The following is a 23173-nucleotide window of genomic DNA, read 5'->3' as shown; positions in this document are numbered from 1 at the left end:
GCCGGGCACACGAAGCGACACCCTCAGCCTTCAACCTCCGGGCTGGTGACCAGGCCTGAGCAATCGGAGGTCGAGCGCCGAGCGGGGCAGGGCGGGGATCCGAGCGCGGACCTGGCTTGCTCCCCGCGGCGCACCTGCCTTGGCCGTACCCCGCCTCCCCCGACCTCCACGGAACCTGACGAGCCTCCGAACCTTCTACTGAAGTGTGTCCTTGCCCCGCCGTGCGTGCTCTATCGGGGTTTCCAATTCCTCCTAGAGTCTCGAAGCCTTCTCCCCGCGGTGTCCAAGCCCTCCTCCCAGGGTCTCCGCACCCTCTCCTGTGGGATTTCCAACGCTCCTCTCCCTGGGCCCATGCCACACCTGAGGGCACTGGGTCCTGTTGGTGCTCAGTATCTGTGAGGCCTGCTGTTTAGTTTACAACATTCAGTTTCCTGTCCAGTGGGCAAGAAGTAAGATCTTAACCAGTCCTGTCAAGATACCTAAGATTCTGAATGAGTGGAATTAGCAGTGAGGTGCATTCATAAGGATTAAGTCTAAAGAAGGTGAGTAATTTATTGATACAGAGGGGGAAAAAAAAAACCTGGACTCATTGAACAAGAAAAGAGATCTGCCCAACAGTCTCCAAACGGGAAATCAGATGCCATCGCCTGGCAACTTACCTAGAAGCCCAAGAGACTAGGACAATTGCAGACCTACCTACCAGGTTGTCTGATAACAATAGTGACAATTGACCCAAGTCGGAAATAATCATATTTCTATAGACCTTGTGCAGGAGGGAATCAAAGTAAAGAACTACACACTTGCAAGAGGGAATACTAACTTCTCACTCTCCTTTCCCTTTAGATTTTGCAGCAATTTACTTTGGTAAACAACTCTGAATGTGTCTGAATCAGGTAAGATGTCGGTGTTCATTCCTGCCATAGGGCTATAGGAAAAGTAAGAAGATTTCTCTCTAAACACAAGGAACCCCGGGCTAATACAGACTTCTTAGCTCAAAAATTTTTCTTTTAACTCTATTCTCTAGAAAATACATTTGGGTTATTGGGGGGGGGGGGGTTGTTAGAGTTTTCTTTTTTATTATTTATTTTTTCAAAACGTAAAGCAACTCAGCTTTGAGACATTTCAGTTTTTCAGAATGCTTTGTCTTAAACTCATCCACTTCTCAGATAGCAGTTTAGGTAATTGCCTTAAGAACTTTGTCATTGAGATTGTTTTGAATATAATTTATTTTTTTCAATCAAACTGGTTGATTTCTATGTGCATTATGTTATTGTCTCTGCTATATTATAAAATCCCTAAGGTCAGGGATTTATGAATCTGCACAGAATGAGTAGTTTGAATTGTGGAGCTGAATATATGACCAATATACAGAGATTTTCTTTTCTTTTCTTGTCTCATTCTGTGTGTTTTATGCTTCATCCAGATACCTCCTCTAGTTTAACATAAACTAGTCAGCACTGATAAACTTGTGACTTACCTGTTTTTAAATTATCAATGGCCTATTTTAAATCCTAGACAGTTTTCTCTGACCTAGGATAAATTTTTACAGTTTCTCCCTCCTTGCAACCAAGCTGACTCAAACTCTAAAAATGCAAATTATTTTTAATACCATTTAAAGTAGAATAAAATTGAGGATCAGTTTTCTACAGAAGCATCATATTGTGGGGCCTGAAAAATGTTTAAGAGATATTTGCCTGTTTTCACTGGCATAGTATATATAGGATAAGACAGTCTTTAAAACAGGAGATTATTTTCCAGTCATTTGTATTATTGTAGATTATAGCCATCTTATAAGGAAACCAGTGCTGTATGACAAGGGTCCTTGTATTTGAACATGAGTTTTCTCCTAGTTCATATCAGAATTGAAACAGACATTGGAAGGACATAACCCTGAATTTCTGCACTAGGAAGAAGTGCCCAGAAAAGAGATTTTTTTAGTTATATGACTTCTCAAAAAATAGTGAGATGTCGGGTTCCTCACCATTTAAGATGCGACTAGTTCATCTGGACCTGAAAGGAGCCCCGCCAAAGGTCTGCTACCTCTCGGAGGTAAGAGTTCCCCTTCTTCTCTAGAGAATCACTTTGCCTCGGGTTTGGTTATGAAGTTGTGAACAGCATTCTGTAGATACATTCTTGGAACACAACCATGGGTTCTGAGTTGAGGCATGGTGGCAGCAGCGTAGATCTTGTATTTCCCCCATATCCCCTCACAAAGCAGATAGCAACCAGGATAGCAAAAGGAAAAACAGAAAAGACAAAAACCCACAAACTCTGTTGTGAACCAAATCGTGTCTCCTAAAAAGATATGTTTAAATCCTAACCCCGCGGACCTATTAATGTGACCTGTGATTTAAAGATAGGGTCTTTGCAGATGTCTCTGACGTTAGATGAGGTCATGTGGGAACAAGGTGAGCTCTAATCCAATAAGTGGTGTTTGTATAAGGAGAGGGGACAATAGACACAGAGGGAAGATGACATGAGAACATAGGAAAGGTACCACATGAGGACAGAGGCAGAGACTAGAATCGATGCATCTGCAAGCCCAAGAGGGTTAAGGATGCCAGAAACTCACAGAATCTGGAAGAGACAGGGAGGATGCCCCTTACAGCCTGGGAGGGAGCATGGCCCTGCTGACATCTAGATTTTGGGCTTCATCCTCCCAAGCTGTGAGAGAATACATTCTTACTATTTCAAGCCCCCCGGTTTGTGATGACTTGTTATGGCAGCCACAGGAAAAGCATGTACTCTAAAACAAATGTAAGTTATCAGGGTTTCCCTGTGAATGCCAAAATGCAAGGGGCGGGGCCAAATCACGGACAGCTCAACACTCCTGTGGGGTTAGCAGCTGGGCAGGGGATGGTAGAGAAAAGATAAAAAAGAATTTAGGATCTTCCCTGGTCGTTCAGTGGCTAAGACTCCAAGCTCCCAATGCTTGGGGGAGAGGGGGGCCCAAGTGCGATCCCCAGTCAGGAAACTAAATCCCACATGATGCAAATAAGAGTCTGCATGCCACAACGAAGATCAAAGATCCCACGTACCGCAACTAAGACCCAGTGCAGCCAAATAAATAAAAATAAATATTAAAAAAAAAAAAATTCAGATGACTCTAAGACCAGGGAACCCACAAAATAGCCCAACAAGTAAAGGTAAGTCAGAAACTGGATGAGATGTCACTGGCTCCAAATTGAGGATGAGTGCTCAAGACCTCAAGGCATTCCAAAATACTCTCCAGAAACTTCTTCCAGAAGGACAGAATCCCACACTCAAAATGCAATGTTGGGAAAAGACTCCATCTTGAACTGGGGAGTAACACTGAGGTAAAGGAGAGAGAAGTTTCAAATGCTGGAGGAACAGGATCCAGAGGGAGTGAAGACTGAGTGCTATGAAAGTAGCTGCACAAAGTCTGTAACTGCTAATCCTTTATGTAACAGCTGCAGAGGGAGCCCAGCTCCATCCCAAACATTAGAACCTACTCTCCAAAATAGAAGGAAACACATCTCATTGTAAAATGAGCAATCGGAAAGGAGTGTGGTTGTGCCATACGAAAATACTGCCAGAAAATAGAGGACAATGATTTGAGTAACCGTGAAGGCGCACCAGGACCACATGACTACAAAGCAGGTGACACAGTTCTTTAATATTTCAGAACGAGATCAGAGATACTAAGAAAGTGATAGAAGCTGTGGAAGAACAGCATAAGTTAGAAATAGAAAAGCCCAGTCCCACGTGCTGCAACTAACCCATGCTGCAATGAGGATCGAAGATTCCCCCATACTACTCTTAGAACCCACGGTAGCCAAATAAATATTTTAAAAAGTCCAGAAAGCAACAGCGAGACAAAAGTAGCTTGTGAAAAGATTGCCTCCAGACTCAGGGATGAATTATAAGGAAAAAAAATCAGAAATTGAGACTAAACTAGAAAAAGGACAAAAGCGAATAGACACCATGGGAACCAGTATTGAGAAAGCAACGGCAGAAAAGAAAAAAAAAGTCAAACATGAAGAGAGAAAAGCACGGTGACACATGGATAGATGTGAAAGACAGGCAAAGAAGACCTAGTTTATGTGTAGCTGGAGCCCCCTGCTGCTGCTAATGGACAGAGTCAGGTTCAGACAACAATTTCTTATTCCTCCTGTTTCCGACGATTTGCTGAGTGGCTCCCTCAGGCTAAGCTTAGCAGCCTGTCAGCCACCCAGAGCACCAAGGATCTCTACCAGCCCCAATAGAAATGCCAAAGAGGCCATCCAATGGTCAGATGGCCAAAGGCTGCAAGGGATACCAGGAGCAAAAACACTGCAGAAAATATGGAAATACTGTAACCATTATGTTTCATTTGTGCAAGTGACTGACCTGGGTTAGTCTGACTCCTTTCCATAATCAGCCTCTTCTTATAATTTGCAGTCAGTTATTGATGACCCATTTTATAAATGATCCTAGCGAATTATTGGTCCAAAGCTGATTTCCTTCTTCTATCCAGCATGTTTAAGAATGTTCCCATACTCTTGGGGAAAGAAAACTTTGAAAGCAACATCAGAGAGTGCTACAAATTGTGTAAAACCTGTAGTGGCCCTTGTCTGGGGGTGGTTTTATATTCTAAATACGTGAAGGAGCCCCCACCCCTGCCTGTCATGCCAGGCTAGAAGAAAATCTCAGTGCTGTGTACAGTAGATACAGCCCTAAAAGTCCTGGAGGATAGGAGTCCATGTTCTCTAGATAAAGGTGGAGAAAGAAGTGGGAGAGAACCAGGGCAGGAACCCCGTGAGCACAGAGGGACAACCTCTTTCCTCCTTCGTCTCCCTTCTCTAGGTTTCTTCCAGGCGCTCACCACTAACCCTCCAGAGCCCTGTAGGCTCCCATCGCCCCAGCCTGCCCCTTCCCTGTGTTCTAGGAGGCCCCCACGCTGCAAGTCTCATCCAGATGAGGTGCCATCTAACCCTGCTTGCCCAGCCCTCCCTCCCCAGCTAAGCCACCAGGAAGCTACTATTCTATAGCATGCAGAAACCCCGTCCCTTGTGTCAAGTGAACATGTCACTGCATTTGTGTTTAGTTGGCATAACATAGAGTACACGTATCAGGTGGAAAGTTTCCAGGAGAATTATCAATCCAAAGATCAGCTATAATCCATGTCCATCAGCTGAAAGAATGAGTCTGTGACCTGCATGTGTGTCATTTTCCATTCAAATAGTCATTTTTTCGTGATGTTTCTGTCTCCTCCCCAGATTTTCCCCCTGTTCCGTGCCCTTGGTGCAAATGGTGTCCTCATTGAGTATGAAGACATGTTTCCCTACGAGGGCCACCTGAGGCTGCTGAGGGCCAAGCATGCGTACAGGTACCTGAGCTGCCAAGCAGGGCGATGCCTCTGTAGAGAAAATGGGATGTGCAGGGCAGCAACATGGAGGGGAGGGGAGATAAGAATTGTTAAATGCATGTTTTTAATCATAAAAATAAAGCATGTTCACTGAAGAGAATTTGGAAACGTTTAAAAGAAAATAAGCATCCTTATAGTCAAAGCTATGGATTTTCCAGTAGTCATGTACAGATGTGAGAGTTGGACCATAATGAAGGCTGAGTGCCAAAGAATTGATGCTTTTGAACTGTGGTGTTGGAGAAGACTCTTGAGAGTCCCTTGGACTGCGGAGAGATCAAACCAGTCAATTGTAAAGGAAATCAACTCTGAATATTCATTGGAAGGACTAAAGCTGAAGCTGCAATACTTTGGCCACCTGATGTGAAGAGCTGATACATTAGAAAAGGCCTTGATGCTGGGAAAGATTGAGGGCAGGAGGAGAAGTGGGCAACAGAGGATGAGGTGGTTGGAAAACATCACTGACTCAACCGACAAAGTTTGAGCAAGCTCTAGGAGATAGTGATGGTCAGGGAAGCCTAACATGCTACAGTCCGTGGGGTCACAAAGAATCAGACATGACTTAGCAACTGAGCAACAACAACCACAAATGATCCCCCAGAAGGAAGCGCTGTGATATGTTTCAGTCTTGTCTGTGGATGTGAAATGCATGGAGGACACTTTGACAGGTGTCCATGGAGGAGAAGGAGGGAGGGTATTTAAGGCCCCAGGTGGGATCTTCACCAGAAAAGTGACGATTAACGGGGAAAGGATCAGAATCAGGAAGGTCAGATAGCATGGTCATGGGCATACCGCACTTGGCTTTAAAATTATGGGTATCCATGTAAATCAATAACAAATAGCCCAAAGGAAAATTGGACAAAGAACATTTTGATCCCCCCCAAAAGAAAGAAGTATATGATAATAATAGAACAATGAAATGCCGTTTTGGCAACCAAATTGGAGAAGCTTTTAAAACAAAATGATAGTGCTGTGTCCATGAGGGTGAGCAAAAACTAGCCTCCCGCTGGTGGGCTATAGAGCAGCCTAACCATTCTGGAGGATGCCTGGCTCCGTGTGACAGAACTGCCAACACACTTCCCATTCCTGTGAATGGGAAACAGGAAAGGCGTGATCCAGAGCATTAATGTGGTATGATGGCGGAGGTATTCGTGTTTCTTCGTACAATAAATGTGTTCTGTTCCTTTGTTTTTAAAAGTGAAAAAGGTACCAGGGTTCCAGTGAAGTTTGAAAAAGGTATATTTAAAGATAGAACCTCATATAATCAGTTCATTTATAAAACTGGTTAACTTTAGAGATGGTTCAAACACAGAAATTGAGATGAATTCATAAATGACAACTCAGAGTAGAGTGGTCAGGGGCCCTTCCGGGATGGCATCCTCAGTAGTCTCAGTGGCAGGATGTTGACCTGGACGAACACTCAGGCGTGCTGACAGTGACTTCCTTCCAAGGGTTTTATCCATTTGTAGATGGATAAACAAATGCATGCGTGCTCAGTCATGTCTGACTCCTTGCAATCCCATGGACTATAATCTGCTAGGCTCCTCTGTCCATGGAAATTTTCCAGGCAAGAATACTGAAGTGGGTTGCAATTTCCTACTCCAGGTGATCTTCCCAACCTGGGGACTGAACCCACGTCTCTTGCATTTCCTGCATTGGCAGGCAGATTCTTTACCACTGAGCCACCTGGAAAGCCCCAGTAGATGGGGTTACTAACGGCCTGAGATGAGCCACTCCACCTAGTCTTGGAACTCTATTAAAGGGGTCACCAGTCTTTTCTGTAAAGGGCCAGACAGTAGATATTTCAGTCTGGGCAGCCCATCTCATCTCTGTTACAACTGTTTGTGGGGTAAAAGCAGCCACAGGTGATAATAATGAGTAGGCATGGCAATAAAACCCTATTTGTGGACATTGAAGGATGTATTCCATACAATTTTTATTCTTTTGTCACTCAGTGATGTCCGACTCTTTGCCACCCCATGGACTGTAGCCCGCCAGGCTCTCTAGTCCATGGGGTTTCCCAGGCAAGAATACTGGAGTGGGTTGCCATTTCCAGGAGATCTTCCCAACCCAGGGATCGAACCCGTGTCTCCTGCATTGGCAGGTGGATTCTTTACCGCTGAGCCATCAGGGAAGCCCTCCCATACAATTTTTACAGGTCACAAAATGTTTTTCTTCTCTTGATCATTCTCAACAATTTTTAAATGTTGAAACCATTCTTAGGTCACGGACTGTACAGAAACAAGCGGTGAATTTACCCTCAGGCCCTGTCTTCCCACCGTTGTTCTAGACTGTGATTCCTTGTGTGGCCCAGTTTCTGGTAAAATGACTTTAGCTTCTTGTAGCGTTTGAGTCAGAATAGTTGGTAAGAAGTAAACTGTTACTTGATGACATAACAGAGCATGGTTTTCCTGAACTGTAGCATGGAAGTCTTCTCTGAAAACTTAAGAATACCTGTTGGGCTTTTCAGAGTTAGTGATCCTACTGGTTTCCTCAGTAGAGTCCCCCAGGAACCTGACAAGCGAGGATTGGGAGCCTAAATGGAGGCTGGCCTGCACCTCTTAGGGTGGTCTTTGTCTCTCTAGCCCTTCCGAAATCAAAGAGATCCTGCACCTGGCCACACTGAATGAGCTGGAGGTCATTCCCTTGGTGCAGACATTTGGGCACATGGAGGTAAGTGGGAAGAAGGGAAGTTACCTCGCACCCGGGTGTGGGGTTGAGGGGTGCACGGGCAGGGCCAGCCACCTGCAGGGAGCAGCTCAGTGCTGCATAGAGAGGCTCTGTGAACAGCTAAGGTGCTGTTGTGTGATAAATACAGCATCTAGGCCCTCTCAACGTCAGTTTCCATAGACTTGTTTTTCCTTTGAGTGTCCATCCCACTTTCCAGTTATTTGCATGTCTCAATTTTTGGTTGACAACTGGATATTTCAGATCATATGTTATAGTGAATCTGACTTCTTCCCCCATGGGTAGTTGTAAATTGCCTGGATTTAATCTGTCTCCCCAGCTGTGTGTGGCCGCAGATGCCTCTGTTGGGTTTTTATTCTTGTTTTTATTTTTTGCTCTTAGGGGGTTACTCTTCTGTCTTGACAGCTGGTGATTCCATGCAGTTTGGGCAGTAGTTGTGCCCAAGCCCGTAAGGCTCCATGTTGTGCCCCAGGGGCTGGGGTGCCACACTTAAGAGCTCAGCCAGTGCTCAATCTGCCATGGCTTCTGCTTTCCACCCAGCCCTCTCGGGCCCGTGTGTGTGTGTGTGTGTGTGTGTGTGTGTGTGTGTAGCTGCAGAGTCTCTGTTTTTACCCAAAGTTGTGACAGTCTTTCGTGAACAAACATTTCCCAATTTGTTGTTCACCTTTGGCTGGTTTCTGGAGGCCTGAAATTGTTGGTTTTGACAAATGGTTCCACTTTGTACTTGTTTGTGTGTGTGTGTGTGTGTGTGTGTGTGTGTGTGTGTGTTGGGCAGGGTGGTGGGGAGTGGGTAGTCTGCCAGCCTCTTCACTTGAGCAAGAAGTCCACCCAGATGTAATTCTGCTGTGAAGGGAGACTGTCTTGTCCACTTTCTTACTCAGCCCAGTTAGAGGTGGAAAGGAGAAGGGCTGTTGGCAGCCAGGTTGCTCAGAGCCCTGGCTCTCATGCCCAGGGCAGCCCCGCTGGCCCCTCTGGGAACTGTAATGGACACGAGGCTGGTAGGGTGCAGGGGCAGGAGCCCAACTGCGGGGAGCTCGGGCGCAAGCTTCTCCCCAGGGTTGCCAGCTTTCCTATTGTCTCCCCGCAGTTTGTGCTGAAGCATGAGGCTCTTGCTCACCTCCGGGAAGTGGCACGTTTCCCCAATACCCTGAACCCCCACAAAGAGGAGTCCCTGGCACTGGTCAGAACCATGATCGACCAGGTAATGGAGCTGCACCCGGGCGCCCGGTGGCTCCACGTCGGCTGTGACGAGGTGGGTGCCTCCCCTTGCCAGCAGGCAGCTCCCCCAAGTCTGCGGCAGCCCCTTCTCTTCGCCTCAAGTTCACCTGCTCCCACCTCGTGGGGTCTTCTCTTAAATAGAAAAGTAGCTCCAGGGATAAAGAAAGGCTGGTTGAGGAGATGTGCCCCAGTGAGAGCCTTGGTCCCAGCTGACAAATGATCTCCTGTGGGCAAACCTACTGAGCCAAGCAGGGTGCAGTGGGGTTCGGCACCCACGGGACAGCAGAGCAGCCCCTAGTTACCGCACGTTCATGTCCTTGGGGCCAAGGTGGCCATGAGTTTGAGCCGGTTAGTTTTCTCTACCTGAAGCAGTGCAGTTTCAGACAGTGAGAGAAAGGAAATACCACTTTAGGGTCATGGAGTACTGGCTGGAAAGGCAGTTCCCAGGGGTGCCCCCTCTTGTCTTCAAGAAACACAGGGTCTTAGGAAGATTACAAGCCACCGAGCAGTGACCCAAAGACCTCTGCTTGTCTGAGCTCAAGCATCTGAGCTGGGACAGTGGTTTGTGGACATTTTATTCCAGAGTTTGATCCTCTTCTTCAAAAAAAACTTTTTTTAAAATAAAATACACGTAATACAGAATTTACCACTGAAAGCAATTGAAAGTGAACAATCCAGTAACTTTTTAGTCATTCTCAGTGTTGTGCAGCCCTCATCCCTGCCTAGTGCAGGGCCTCTCATCTCCCTACCCCCTTGCCCTCTGCCCCTGCAGCCATATCTCCTTTCCATCTCTGCATTATCCCCCTGCCCCAGCACCCCATAAATGAAATGCTGCTCCATGCGTGCATTCACCTTCTCCAGCTTCATTCATCTACATGGCAGCTGAGTGATATTCTAGTGTGTGGACAGGCCACACTCTGTTTGTCCATCTTGTATTGCTGGACATCTGGTCATTTTTACTTTCTGGCTCCTGTGGTGCTCCTGTGCCCAGGCTCATGGGAGTCTTTGAGCTGAGTTGGGGTGTCAGTGCAGAAGTCAGGGCACCCTTCACTGCCCCCTCCCCATGGGCAGCTGCCCTGAGATTCTCCCAGGCCACAGCATGAACCCATGGGTGAGAATGTATGGTCCTGGGGCCAACCCACCTGTGTCTCCTCCTAGGTCTACTACCTTGGAGAGGGTGAGACCTCAAGACAGTGGTTGCAGCAGGAGCCCAACAGCAAAGCAGGGCTGTGTCTGTCCCACATGGAGGCGGTGGCCAGCCATGTGCAGGCCCGGTACCCCACCACAACACCCCTGATGTGGGACGACATGCTGCGGGACATCCCCGAGGACCAGCTCTCAGGTTGGTGGAGTGCGGCCCTGGCGAGCGGGGGTTGGTGGTGGTGCAGGTCACACTCAGCAGTGGGGCTTCCTGGTACCACGAGGGGTGGATGCCGAGTGCTCCGAGCCCCCAGCTGCTCAGGAGAGACCTAGACCCTGTCATAGAGCTGCACTGAAGTTTCTAGTTCCAGACCACTTTCACGTGTTTCTCATATGACAGTGCTATTTCCCTAAAAGGTCTTGCAGGAGGGTGGTTGTGAGAGACCTGACCTGGAGGGTAGCATGAGGCCCTGGGGGGGCATCAACCGTCGGGAGCAGGGGATGGGTTGCGGAGCAGCGGCCCCCAGCGGACCATGAGAGCATCCAGTGCTTCTAGGGCCCTCAGCCCCACACGCCTGCATGGCCAGCCCTGTAGGGGCCTCCACTGAGGTTCACACTGGCTGGTCGAGGGACGCAGAGGCCCCCACCAAGCCCAGCAAGGCCCAGCCTGAGGCTCTGGGGTGAGATGGGGAGATTGCCATGAATGCTTCTGCAGGGTCCAGGCGTCCTGGCTGCAGCCATTACCACATGTGGCCACTTAGGTTTTAATTCACTATAAATAAGTCCGCTTAGTGGTGCATTCCTGCTGCACCTGGGCCTGCCCCGCATGCAGACAGTGCAGCTCCCTCCCTCGAGGGAGCTCCGGGGCCGCTGGCCTGGGGCTCGGCCCTAGCGGCTCCAGCAGTGTCCAGTCACTTCCAGAGCTGACTGGCCTAGCGGCTGCAGCGTTTATAACCAAACGCTTAGCGCAGTACCGAGTCTGTACTTAAATCCATTTTAATGCAAGAAAGGAGGGCTGACGGGACTCACCCTTATGGCCTCTCTCCACCCCCAGGGTCGAGGGTACCACAGCTGGTGGAGCCTGTGCTCTGGGACTACGGGGCTGACCTGGACATCCACGGCAAAGGTCAGTACCAGAATGGAGCCTGCTGGTCATGGGCTCCTCTTGGTTTTCCACCCAGACAAGCGAGTGTCTCAGGCTTCGCAGCTGCACCTCCTCAGGGCCTGCCACTCACACTTCTTACTTACTCACCCAGCGCTCCTTGTGGAGAAGTACCGGAAGAGCGGCTTCTCCTGGCTCTGGGCCGCCAGTGCCTTCAAGGGGGCCACAGGAGTGAACCAGAGCCTGACCCCCATTGAGCACCACCTCAGAAACCACCTGCAGTGGCTGCAGGTGGCGGGCAGCGTGCCAGCTGACACGCTGCGGGGCATCATCCTGACTGGCTGGCAGAGGTGAGGCCACGTGGGCCCCAGGGATGCCCTCAGTAGGGTCGAAGTGGCTCCCGTCACTCAGGACACATGGCCCTCCTCAGCCCATCCAGTCTGGGCCTCAGTTCTTCTCTCCTTCTGTCAAGGGGAAGCAATCAGCACTCTGAGGAGGGTGTGGGAGGACCAGTCGCACAAAACAAGCCCCTTGAGGTCAAGCCCCTCACACCACACTGCTGAGGGGATGCGGCTCAGGGTGTTAGCGCCCCGGGGCACTGGCCCTCCTGGTGCACGCTCTCTCTGCACCATGCGTGTCTCTGCGTGTTCACACCACCCCGGCCACTTTGGGAGAGGCGTGAAGACAGGCCTCAGCTCATTCAGAATTTCACACCATCTGAAAAGTAGAGTTACAAGTTAACCCCTGGTCCCAGGCAAGTCCTGGCCTCAGGTCCCATGCTGAGGGGGAGGCCAGGTGACCCCGACACCAAGAGCAGGAGGCCCTGACCCCACGGGAGGCAGCTGGAGGCGGGGCTGACTGCTGACCCTCAGCCCGCCCTCACAGGGCTGAGTCAGAGATGAACTCCCAAGAATTTCAAGGTGGCAGCTGCAGAGCGTTAAGCCCAGGCAGGTCCCTTAGGGTGGGATCCGAGTGTGACTGCCCACACACCCACGAAACCAAGGAAGCTCAGGAAGTAGCAGAAGCTTCTCGATCCCTGTCCTGTCTCGTGGTGGCTCATGCCCGAGCATCCGCTGAGTCCCTCTCCCGCGGACTTAGGTATGACCACTTCTCCGTGCTGTGCGAGCTGCTGCCCGTGGGAATCCCGTCCCTGGCTGTCTGTCTGCAGGCGCTGCTGCACGGTATGGTCCCCTGCTCCTCCCAGGAAGCCAAGTCCCGGGGCCTCCGACTGCCACCTCCACTGGCTGGACTGTGGTCTTCCAGCCATTGAGGGCGAGGGGAACACACCATGGCCCTGATTCACCTGCCCACCCACCCCAGTGCAGCCTGGGTCTTCAAGCCTAAACCCAAGACAGAGGCCAGGAAGGTAGGGGGATGGGCCCCTCAGGCAGAGAGAGCCCACAAGAAAGCTTATCATGGACAGGGTGCAGGAAAGGGCCTGTCCTCACTGGGTAAATATCCTGAGTGCCCAGTCAGTGGGTGTGGCCCCCAGCGAGGGCAGCTCCCTCACTTCTGGTTCTCGTGGGAGCAGCCAGGTGCAGGCAGAGATGCTTAGAGATGGAAGAAACCAGCAGACATGCTTGATGGCGAAGCCCTGGTTATGTAAACTCCCATTCGAGACAAGGTGGGAATTTAATTGATGATGTATGTTGTGTTGGAGCAGAAAGATGTTAAGGTGGCTGAAGAAAGTGAGGACTGAATAATGAACACACTTAGGATTGTGCTGAGCCACAAGGATGTGGAAGGACAGATACCGGGACTCTACCCTTTTCTAACCTTCCCGCCTTGGGCTCGTCCATCCCTGAGGTCGGCATGTATGTGGCTGGACCTGGCCAGCGGTCCTTCTCGACTACTTTGCCCACCACCCGTGCCCAAAGGCCAGGAGGTCCAGCCAGCACAGGGTCCAGGCCACCTCCTCCAGAGGCCCCTCTGACCTCCATCAATGGTTGGTTTCAGGAGACTTTGCTGAAAATGTCAAAGCAAGAGTGGAGAACTTTCTTGGGGTTTCGAGCCTGGAGGAAATGGATTTTAGGAGGTAACACCCTCACCCCCTGCCCTGCCTCTCCCCTCATGTTTGGGCCCTTCCTCAGTACGTCGGCTCCCTGTGCAGTGAGGGCGCCAGCTCCTTCCCTGGCAGCGACATCCTGGCCCTCGTCATACAAGTCAGCCTCCATCTGTGCAGCTCCGTGGATGCGCTGCTGGAGAGGGACAGGTGAGCAGGCGGGGGCGTGACCCCCACCACCTCCTGGCAGGGCAAGGGCCAGGTAATACTGCAGGGAAGCTTCCTGGGTGGAAAACAACTTTTAAAAGTCTCTACCAGCTTTTCAAAGGTCTTATTTTACAACCACTGAGGCTGCCTTATGAGCCACAGTGCACCCACCTATGTGTGTCGATTTGCCCCCTGCCCCCTGGCCCCCACTCCACTGCAGGTACGTGACCGGCTGGTTCAGCCCCTACCATCGCAGGAGGAAGCTCATCCATCCCGTCATGATCGAGCACATCCAGCCCCAGGCACTCAGGTATCCCACGGCCCGCCCTGCTGTGTCCGTCCCCGGGGCTGCCCACCCTCCACTGCGCACTGGTAGCCTTCTGGACGAGGTGACTAGGTATCACAGCCACCGACTCCTGGGTGACCTGACTGAATCAGCTGTGCCCTTAGGTGTTAAGAGAAGCTGGGGCATTCCTGCCTGAGAGGGTTGAGGGTCACCAGACGCCCTGAGCCAGGTCCAGGGCTCCTGGTAGGACCAGACTGCCTAGGCCTGTGGCCGCATGTGTCACCATGGGGACAGGGTCCCAGCCGGCCCTCCCCACCGCTCCCCCAGCTGTGAGCAGAGGCCAACACAGACTGTCCCCACTGAGTATAAGATGCCTTCAACTGTCACGGCAGGTTCAGGCACCAAGAAAAACCCTGCCAGCCAGTTGTAAGGTGCCTGCTAGTTTCAGAGGTCAAACTGACAGTCACTCATTGATTCCCAACAGCCTTATGAGGCTGGTGCAAAGGGCCCAGTTCCATGGATGAGTAAACTGAAGCCCAGGATGTCCTGACCTGTGGGGTTCTGGAGGCCATGAGGTATGCCCCAGGGCCCTCACTGGGCAGGGTCACTGTCTCTCTGGTCCTCAGTCTCCTGGCCAGGTGGGATGCCCTCGCAGGGGACCTGGAGGCTGCCCTGCAGCGTGTCTTCTACCCGGACACGGTGGAGGAGTGGCTGGAGGAGAACGTGCACCCCAGCCTGCGGCGGCTGCAGGCTCTGCTACAGGACCTGGGTGAGGCGGCCGGCCCCAGGCAGGACTCAGGTCAGGACCCCTGAGGGGAGAGGCCAAGAACAGGCTTTCAGCAGCCCAGCACCCTTGTCTAGCTGCATCCAGCCCTATGTGCCCCTCCTGAGTCCTGGACAGCCATGCCAGCGGGCAGCAGCCACAGAGTAAATATGGAAGGAAAACGCCCCCTGGGCCTATGCAGTGATCAGCATTAGAACTTTCTTTTGAAATAAAAAGGAGAGTGGAATCCAGCAATCGTGCTACTAGGAATTCAAAAGGCTTCATTACTACTCTGGCATGGGCTGCTTACAGTGGGGCCCTCACAATGTTCTGGAGACCCTTCTCGCCCAACCCAGCTCCCAGGGTGAAGTCAGCCACTCTCCCTCTGGTCCTGGAGCCTCCTCCAGCCCTGGGATGGACACACCAGAAACCAGTGTACAGCCTGTCACACCTTTTAAGAGAAAAGCACTCCAGACTTAACCATTTGGAAACCTAACTTTGGCATGTTTAAGTGACTGTGTCCCCATAGGTCTGGCTGGCAGCCATTACTTAGAAAGGAGAGGATCTCCTTTCTCTGGAGTTCCCTCAAGTTGCTCTCACCCAGGCAGCCTCAGAACCCTGGGTCTATGGGTCTACCAGGCCATTCCCAGTGCAAGCCTTGTGGATTCCCTGAGATGCTCTTGGCACATGCTATACCTTGGAGGAACCTGGGTTCAGAGAAAGCAGAAAACCAACAGCGCAGGTGAGGGTCAGTGTGACTGGCACCCAGATTCCATGGGGGTGGCTGCAGCCAGCTGCCCAGGCCCTGCTGAAGGGCAGTCATGAGCCTGGCCCATTCTGGCCACATACAAACAGGCCCAACCACCAGGGTTTGAGAGAAGCTGGGAATATGGGTTCCAAAGGATGGGCGCAAGTCTTTAAATGACTCGATGGACATGAATTTGAGTAAACTCCGGGAGTTGGTGATGGAACAGGGAGGCCTGGCGTGCTGTGATTCATGGGGCCGCAAAGAGTTGGACACGACTGAGCAACTGAACTGAAGAGAAAACCTCTGCCTACACTTGGGGCAGGGGCAGGAGGTTATCCTCCCTGTGAGAGCCCAGCTGCAATCCTGATTGTGATCTGGGTGAGGCAGCAGTGAGCGGTGGTATGAAGTGAGATCTTAATTCCCTTAATACCCAGGAATTGAACCTGGGTATCCTGGATGAGAACCAGCAATCCTGGCCACCAGACCAGCAAGGGCTAAAGGCTAGAAGCTGGTTTTCCCTTGATCTTTGCCCCTGGTGAAAAATGCATTTATCACGGAGGCAAAAACTGTTAGTGCAGGTACAACGTTTATTGAGACGTAACAAGCGGAAGAGCACACAGAACTGGTTTGTTAGGAGAGAAGCAAGGCAGAGACGCACACCCAGAGAGAAAGGGTGCGGGCGTCCCCCTCAGGAGGAGGAACGCTGTAAAGAGGCGGTTAAGTCATGTATATAGGTCAGTTCTTTGGGTCTTTACCTTCAGCCAGTTATCTGGTTTCTTTTCCACACCTGGCCCACCCTTAGACACTCCCCTGGGTGTGCCTGCACCTCTCAGCCAAGATGGATCTCCAACTGAAGGCTTCTGGGAGGAGCAAGACTCATTATGGCCTGGCATTATCCCCTGACTTTCGACCCCCAAGGAACCTTTCTGCATATGTGCAGTGTCTCCCTTGTCCCCAAAGGAAATGGAAGGAGTGGACATCCCTTAATCCTTTACTCAAAACAGGGTTTTGCCCCTCTTTGTCCTTGCATAACTATTACCTTAAGGTGTTTTAAGAGACAAACACTGGCTATTTACCCTGTTTCTGTTGTTATTGCCATTGTGGAGAGCAAACAGGAGGCTAGTTGTACCTATACATCCTGAAGCCCATTTCTTTCTGCCCCACGAAATGGCTCTGCACCTGGGAAAGTTAAATGCCTTACTTGGAGCCCACCTATCTCTTGTCTCAGGAAATACAAGTTCCTAGTTGTAGGTATACATCCTGAAGCCCATCTTCCTGCCCCATGAAATGCAAACAGGAGGCCAGTTGTGAATGTCTAACCTGGAGCTTACCATCTGATTCCTGCCTCAGCTGGACTCGAGATGAGCCATCTGGGGTTGTAGAGGCCTCACTATGGCAACAGCACACTAATCAAACGGGCCCCTTGGCATCCACCCTGAGCACCAGGACCTCGCGGGTGAGCACCTCACTTCCGACCACTGAGGATGTCTAGCTGGTGGGAGGGATGAACATGGGGAGCAGGGCAGGAACTGGGATCCGCAGGAACAACAGGCACAGAGCATCCTCAGAGGCTGACCCAGTCAGGAGCCACACCCGCCTGCCGAAACCTTGTTGCAACCTGCAGGACCTAGTCCTGGCCAAGACCCTGACGCAGAGAGCTCAGTCCGACACCTCGTGCCCTGGGATCCTGGGTGTCCGTCCCATTTCAGAGGCCTTGAGCCCCACATGGCTAGCAGGTCTGGCCTGTCCACATCAGGCTACTGCCCCAGCGGGCTGTCTGATTCCAGGAAGAGGCCGATCAGCCTGCAGAGAAGGTCCCACTGTGGTTTCGCTTGAAGGACAGAAGCAAGCAGCAGGAATGGCTGAGGGTCCTGCCCTGGGGCTGCCAGGGACACAGCCAAGAGTCGAGGAGGAGGACTCGCAGGCGGCCCATCAGTCCTGCTGGGGCTCCGTCAGAACCCTGCTGAGGGGCACCATGGAGGTCAGCTCTGGTCTCCCGGACCGTCGGCCTCACTGTCACTGCTCTGAGACAGCTCCACAGGACTCTCCAGGCGGTGCAGCTCCAGGAAAGAAGTGATAAGCTTGGCAACGGCTTCCACATCGCTGGTCCAGGCCGGCACCAGGAGGGAGGACAGGTCACCGTGGCAGAGGTCCTGGCCTCCCAGCAGGAGCCAGAAGACCACGCCAGTCTCCTCACAGGCATCACCCTCTAGGGTTCCCCGCCAGGACTGCACACCTTACATCCTGGTCCCCACCCTCACCTGACCTTAACCCAGGCCTCTATGCCACTGGGCACCCCTGATGTGCCCCTCCCCTCTCTATCCCTGCAGGGACCCCTGATACTCCCTAGTAGGGGGTACCATGCCTGTCTCCCCAAGCCCCACCTCCTCCATGTTCCTGAATCCTCTCTCTGTCCTGCCACAGTCCCTTATGAGGGCCACTATGCCTGGGGGCAAGGGCATAGTGGGCAGCCCTGGCCCATCGCCTCCTGTCTTTGGCTTACCTGCGGTGGCCCATGACAGCACTCTGGGTGAGGGGGTGGGAGAAGCCTGTGGCGAACCGAAGCACCACCACGTAGCCCTTCCCGAAGTACCGGACCTTCTCCTCCTCCACGTTCACGTCCCGGATGTCACTGAGCAGGACCACCACTGTGGGCAGGGCCAGGTCAGCGGCCATGTTCCCCGCCCACCCTGCCCCTCTCTCCTGGATGCTGGCACAGTGGCTTTGGGGACACAGTGCAGAGGATTAGAGCCTGCTTGTCATGAAGGAGCGTGTGTCACTCCAGGTCGGAGGCCCAGAGGATGCCGGGACCCAGCCTTAGATGTCACAGGAAGTGACCACAGCACAGGGTCGTGTGACTGCCAGTTAACATCCAGTCTGAGTGAGAGGGAACATCCGGCAGGCCTATTGCCTTGAAAAGCCCACCTGTTCTCTCAGTCTAACATGTCAGGGGGTGGCTAAGCATGGTACTGCCCAGCTTTCTGCCTCATTTTCCTTAACTGCTGGAAAATGCCCTCCTGGTCTCTAGTGGCCAGTCACTGAGCTGGAGACTGCCCAGCAATTTTCTTTGGTCCAGGGCACATCTGGGTATACACAGCATCCACGAGGCAGGACACAGCTCGGGTCACCGAGCAGCCAGCTTCCCCTTCCCAGGTCACACAGACTCTCACTGCCTTCCGTCCACCCCAGAGTAACCCATATCCTGTTCACTCCCCACGCCTTACCTTGGTCATGGCCTGCTCTGCAGAGAGTCAGCAGCTTCCTATACAAGCTGAACGTCTTCAGCACTACCTTCCCGGTGCTCTTGTTGAAGACCGCTTCCTAGAACACCAGCCACAAGGGGGTCACCTGGCTGCTGGCCTGTGCGCCAGTCTAATACACGCAAACTCGCCAACTCTGTCCCCACCCTCCCCAGAGCAGACACTCAAGGAGGCAGCCCTCTTCCTTCCCATCCCAGTCAGAACCCCAGACCCCTGCAGCCGGACCCCTCCAGGGTCTCGGGTGTAAAGAGAAGCAGGTACTTCTCCTCTCCACAGTTGAGAGAGGTGAGCACCGAGGATAAGGTCATCAAATGAGGGAACAGGTCAGAGAGCAATACTGGGGCCAAGCAACCCAAAGGACACATGAGGAAGGACAGAAGGGAGGCGAGGGAGGTGGCCTCGCCCTTCTAGAACATCTAGGAGAGCAGCTTCAGAGGATTCTGTGGCCCACAAATGGTCACAAATAGGCAATGTCCAGGGGCCAAGTCTAGCTGGCCAGAAACCACTGGGCTCACATTTCAGGATTGGGGTGGAGGGCATTAGGCCCCTGGAGTCTTTCTTCCTTTGACATGCCCTGCAGGGAAACCCAGGAGCCCCAAAGCCTGGGTACCCTTCCTGCATCAGCCTCACCTCCCAGTCCTCCAGGTTCTGCACGGCCACAAACAGACAGCCTGTGACGTAGAAGAGCTTCCAGCCCAGACTATCTGGGGAGCAAACACAGGAGACTGCGATGGGTAGGTGGCAGAGGGGCAAAAGTCAAAGTGCCTGCAGGGGGTGCCTCCTCCCAGAATAGGTGCTTCCCAGACACTGGGCAGGAGTGGCCCCTGGGGGCCCAGCTGACTGCCCATGCCTCCAAGGACACCCCACCCCTGTCAAGGCCACCACTGTGGGCCCTATTACTCAGGACAGGACATGGTCCACCAGCTCTGCCCTCAGCTCTCCACCTAGGTGACTCCTCGAGGTGACGATCATGGCACCATGTGTGACAGCAGAGAGGGGGGACTACTTCCAGGGAGCTGCTGAAAGCACAGACTATACCTGCCACAAGACCTGAGGCAGACATCAGAGTGCCTTTCTGAATATTTTATGACATGAAAATGCTGATGTAAATGAATGCAAGCTGTGAGGGAAACACCAGCACATGAAGGTGAGACCATGCCTGCAAACCATTTAGAGGCAGAAAGTGAATGTGTCAGTCGTTCAGTCATGTCCAGCTCCTTATGACCCCATGGACTATAGCCTGCCAGGTTCCTCTGTCCATGGGGTTTCCTAGGCAAGAGCGGGTAGCCATTCCCTTCTCCAGGGGATCTTCCCAACCCAGGGATAAAAACCAGGTCTCCCACAATGCAGGCAGATTCTTTACCATCTGAGCCACCAGGGAAGCCCCATTTAGAGGCAGGGGCAATCCCCAAAACCATGCCTGTCAGATTACAAATGACAGGGTTTCCTTTTTTTCTCTATTTTCCAATCAGCTAAGGAAGCTTCTAGGGGCAGGGCGGAGCAGATGACGTTCCTCACCTCCACTGTAGTAGGCAGCAGCCAGGCCGATCGACAAGATTCCTGTGGGGAGAAAACAGGTACCTTCCCATTGGGCAACCACTAGCCCAGAGACCACCTCTTCCCAGGACCCACAGACCCAGGTAAGCAGCCCCTTCCCGTTGCCAGGGATGGCTAAGAACAGGGAGTAAGGGGGCAAGAAAACCACCAGGCTCAGAAGTTGTGGAAACAACCAGAAAGTCTGTTTACATGAATGTTCTACATCAGTCACAGTATTCACTGGTCACATGTTTATGTTGAGGTTCCAGAGCTGACGGGGGAACCAGAAAGAGGAACCTGATGTGGGTTTCATCCACTGACAGCACATTGTGTGGAATGAAGACAAGACTGCAGGTAAAGAATCACGACCCTGCACGAGACAAAACAGGAGAAGTCCCGGCAAAGGCGGCCCAGAGCCAGGCTGCCAAAGGTGCAGCAGCACCTCCCCTCACACCTCAGTTCCAATCAACACGTGTAGATGCCCAGGGAGTGCAGGGCAATGGGGATTGACAGGGATAGAGGACAAGGGGCCTCTCAACCCTTACTCCTCACTGTCTCCATCACACAGGCCCTGACTTAAATCATATACGGGAGACTGGATGTATGAAAGCAAGCAAAAAATGAAATACAGGGACCTCACAGGAGCATGGAGACTATTAACCAAAGGATGTTAAATGGTGAAAAAACACAAGACTGACCATCTGAAAAGCACTTGAAAAGGGTAAAAGCTGGAAAGACATAATAGTTGCTATTTCTTGGGGTAGCAGAACCAAGGAAAATTTTAATCTTCATCCTTTTTTAAAGTTGGATTTTTAATTTGAGAAATATGAACATCCTTACCAACCAGCAGGGACCAGGATCTGATGCCTGGAGCCCTCTTCAGATGGAGGCGGGAGCTGGTGCGCGACTCTACCTGCATATACATCCCTGGAACGTGCTGCCACCACCTTCAACAGGAGACCAGGACGCCTGGGGAAGGACACAAAGAGACAGCTGCAGCCCTAGGGCCACTGCTATCAGACGAGAACCGAGCTCCTCTCCAGGACAGGATGCCCAGCTGCCCACTAACAAGGCCCACACAGGTTCAGGAACCAGTCAGCCTGTGCTGACTGCAGTCTCTGTGGTCAGGCAAGTCAACCCCCCAGGGACCCATGTCCTCTGTAAGGAAGGTTCTTTGCGCAGATGTAATGGTTGCACTGGGGCTATGTCCCCTGCTCTGGCTCACAAAGCATCAACACTTGATCATCACCTGTCCACTTCCTATCCGGAAACCTCAGTCTCTTGGAAACCGTTACCCCCAGCAGCCTTCAAACTTCTGGCACCCTATCAGAACGTACCAGAACACCCTCATTTCCCTGTACAGGCCTATGAAAAAGAGAACTGAAAGTCTCATCATGGTTTGATGAGAGGCACTGACTGAAAAAGTCAGCTCCTGCAGCTGCAGAGACAACAGTCCTCACCCAGCGGAGGGTTTGGACGGTCTGACCACCAGCTTAATGAACGAGTCAGCAAAGGGGATTGATCTTCGACACGTGGAGAATTCTGCCCTGCACGATGCAATACGTTCAAAATGCTGGCTCCAGGGTCCCCGTTCAGGGTCGCTTTTCAGGTATTCTCTGTAAAGTTAAGTCAAATTTCTGACAACAAAGAGTGGATTCAGTTCACACAAACGAAGCCAAGATTCTGCGATATCCCTGGCTCCCTCCCCTTGACTGGCTTCGCCTGTCTCCAGGCGCGACTCAGCCGTCCGCGGGGCGAGATCACTCCTGTCACCTGCACGGGCCACTTAGGACACTCTTCACTGACCCTTGCAGCCACACTGTGCACACCCCTCGCCTCGAGCGCTACCAGGCCCCCGGGGAATCGACCCGGGCCGGGTCCCAAGACCGCGCTCCCGGAAGGACCCCGGCTGCGGGAGCCGCCCCCCAGCACGCCCCACGCCCCCCACCCGCAAACGTGGCACAGCCCAGATGCTCACCGCCGACACAAACCTGCAGGCGCGGAGGCGGGACGGCGGGACCTCGGGACTTCAAAACCCGCCGGCCGCCAACTTCCGGAGCTGGGGGAGGGACCAGCTGACTTCCGGACCCGCGGGGGCGGATGGGACAGTAGGCTTCCGGACTCGGGGGCGGGGCGGGGCGCGCGGCTCCTGACTTCCGGGGCCTCGATTCAGCCCGCGAGAGGAGAGGACTGGCGAGGCTCTAGAAAGAGGTTGGGTACAAATAGTGGAGATTGCGGAGGCTGCCATGGGTTTTGCGGGCCCCGGCGCTCAACACAGAGCGCCTGGGGTTGCAAGCTTTAGAAGATCTGCAGAGGTAGGTGAAGTTGTAAGCAGGAGACAGCCATTTAAGATGGTAAGAAAACGTGAAGTATGTATTTAAGCTCACAACGGATACGTACAAACATTATGGTAGATTCTGTAAAAACTTTAATGGGAAACATTAAAATAGAACTAAAATAGTTGTTCATGGTTTGGAAAATTATTGTAAAAATGTGAATTCTCCCAACTTGCTCTGCAGATTCAATTGCGAACCCAGTAAGAGTATCAACAAGTTGAAAAATCTGCACAGCGCTGCAAGGCACTGTGAAGGAGGGTAGGGGAGATCTAGAGATCCTTGACCCCCAAAAATCTCAGTGTAGCTGGGAAATTCACATTTTCGTGAGGGCAGTTTTTCTGCTCCTCCTAAACTTGCCCCAGTGTTGGGGAAGGAGGATTATAGTAAGAGACAGTTTTTCAGGAAAACCTTGAAATGGCCGCTTAGGCGCCCTCCCTACTCCACTCTCCACCAAAACGCTCATAATGTACCACCACGGCCCCTAGATGAGGCCCCAAGCAGGACTCTGATTTGCCTATTTCC

The 23173-nt window shown here is 52.1% G+C and overlaps 2 protein-coding genes and 1 long non-coding RNA gene across 12 annotated transcripts; 2 read left to right on the top strand and 1 right to left on the bottom strand.

The window, feature by feature from the left end:
- The first annotated feature begins 10 nt into the window (after positions 1 to 10).
- On the top strand, positions 11 to 15022 carry HEXD (hexosaminidase D). Of its 2 annotated transcripts, XM_061144440.1 has the most exons (14): positions 11 to 542; positions 844 to 893; positions 1908 to 2049; positions 5220 to 5329; positions 7951 to 8038; positions 9141 to 9305; positions 10430 to 10613; positions 11466 to 11537; positions 11668 to 11863; positions 12612 to 12694; positions 13470 to 13548; positions 13624 to 13725; positions 13943 to 14032; positions 14635 to 15022. In XM_061144440.1, exons 3-14 carry the CDS (start codon positions 1966 to 1968, stop codon positions 14819 to 14821), a joined length of 1440 nt encoding a protein of 479 aa, XP_061000423.1. In that variant the 5' UTR covers positions 11 to 542; positions 844 to 893; positions 1908 to 1965; the 3' UTR covers positions 14822 to 15022. The 2 variants fall into 2 exon arrangements, with proteins under 2 accessions (XP_061000423.1, XP_061000424.1); XM_061144441.1 differs by lacking the exon at positions 13624 to 13725.
- A 1064-nt stretch (positions 15023 to 16086) lies between these two features.
- LOC133057666 (cytochrome b-245 chaperone 1) lies at positions 16087 to 22408 on the bottom strand. Of its 8 annotated transcripts, none has more exons than XM_061144445.1 (8): positions 22294 to 22377; positions 21776 to 21952; positions 21156 to 21284; positions 20298 to 20339; positions 19410 to 19483; positions 18744 to 18840; positions 18023 to 18167; positions 16087 to 17579 (listed from the first exon to the last, which is right to left on the bottom strand). In XM_061144445.1, exons 3-8 carry the CDS (start codon positions 21238 to 21240, stop codon positions 17318 to 17320), a joined length of 705 nt encoding a protein of 234 aa, XP_061000428.1. In that variant the 5' UTR covers positions 21241 to 21284; positions 21776 to 21952; positions 22294 to 22377; the 3' UTR covers positions 16087 to 17317. The 8 variants fall into 8 exon arrangements, with proteins under 8 accessions (XP_061000428.1, XP_061000429.1, XP_061000432.1 ...); XM_061144446.1 differs by having other exon boundaries at positions 22307 to 22376; XM_061144449.1 differs by having other exon boundaries at positions 21776 to 21931; positions 22307 to 22369.
- On the top strand, positions 19386 to 21212 carry LOC133057668 (uncharacterized). 2 transcript variants are annotated; one of them, XR_009693066.1, is made up of 5 exons: positions 19445 to 19513; positions 19728 to 19926; positions 20252 to 20419; positions 20578 to 20669; positions 20884 to 21212. It is a non-coding gene; the product is annotated as an uncharacterized LOC133057668 (long non-coding RNA). The 2 variants fall into 2 exon arrangements; XR_009693067.1 differs by lacking the exon at positions 19728 to 19926 and having other exon boundaries at positions 19386 to 19513.
- Positions 22409 to 23173: the final 765 nt, after the last annotated feature.

The sequence above is a fragment of the Dama dama genome, chromosome 5 (assembly GCF_033118175.1).
Source record: "Dama dama isolate Ldn47 chromosome 5, ASM3311817v1, whole genome shotgun sequence".
Lineage (NCBI taxonomy): Eukaryota > Metazoa > Chordata > Mammalia > Artiodactyla > Cervidae > Dama > Dama dama.
This window is presented reverse-complemented; position numbering and strand designations above follow the sequence as displayed.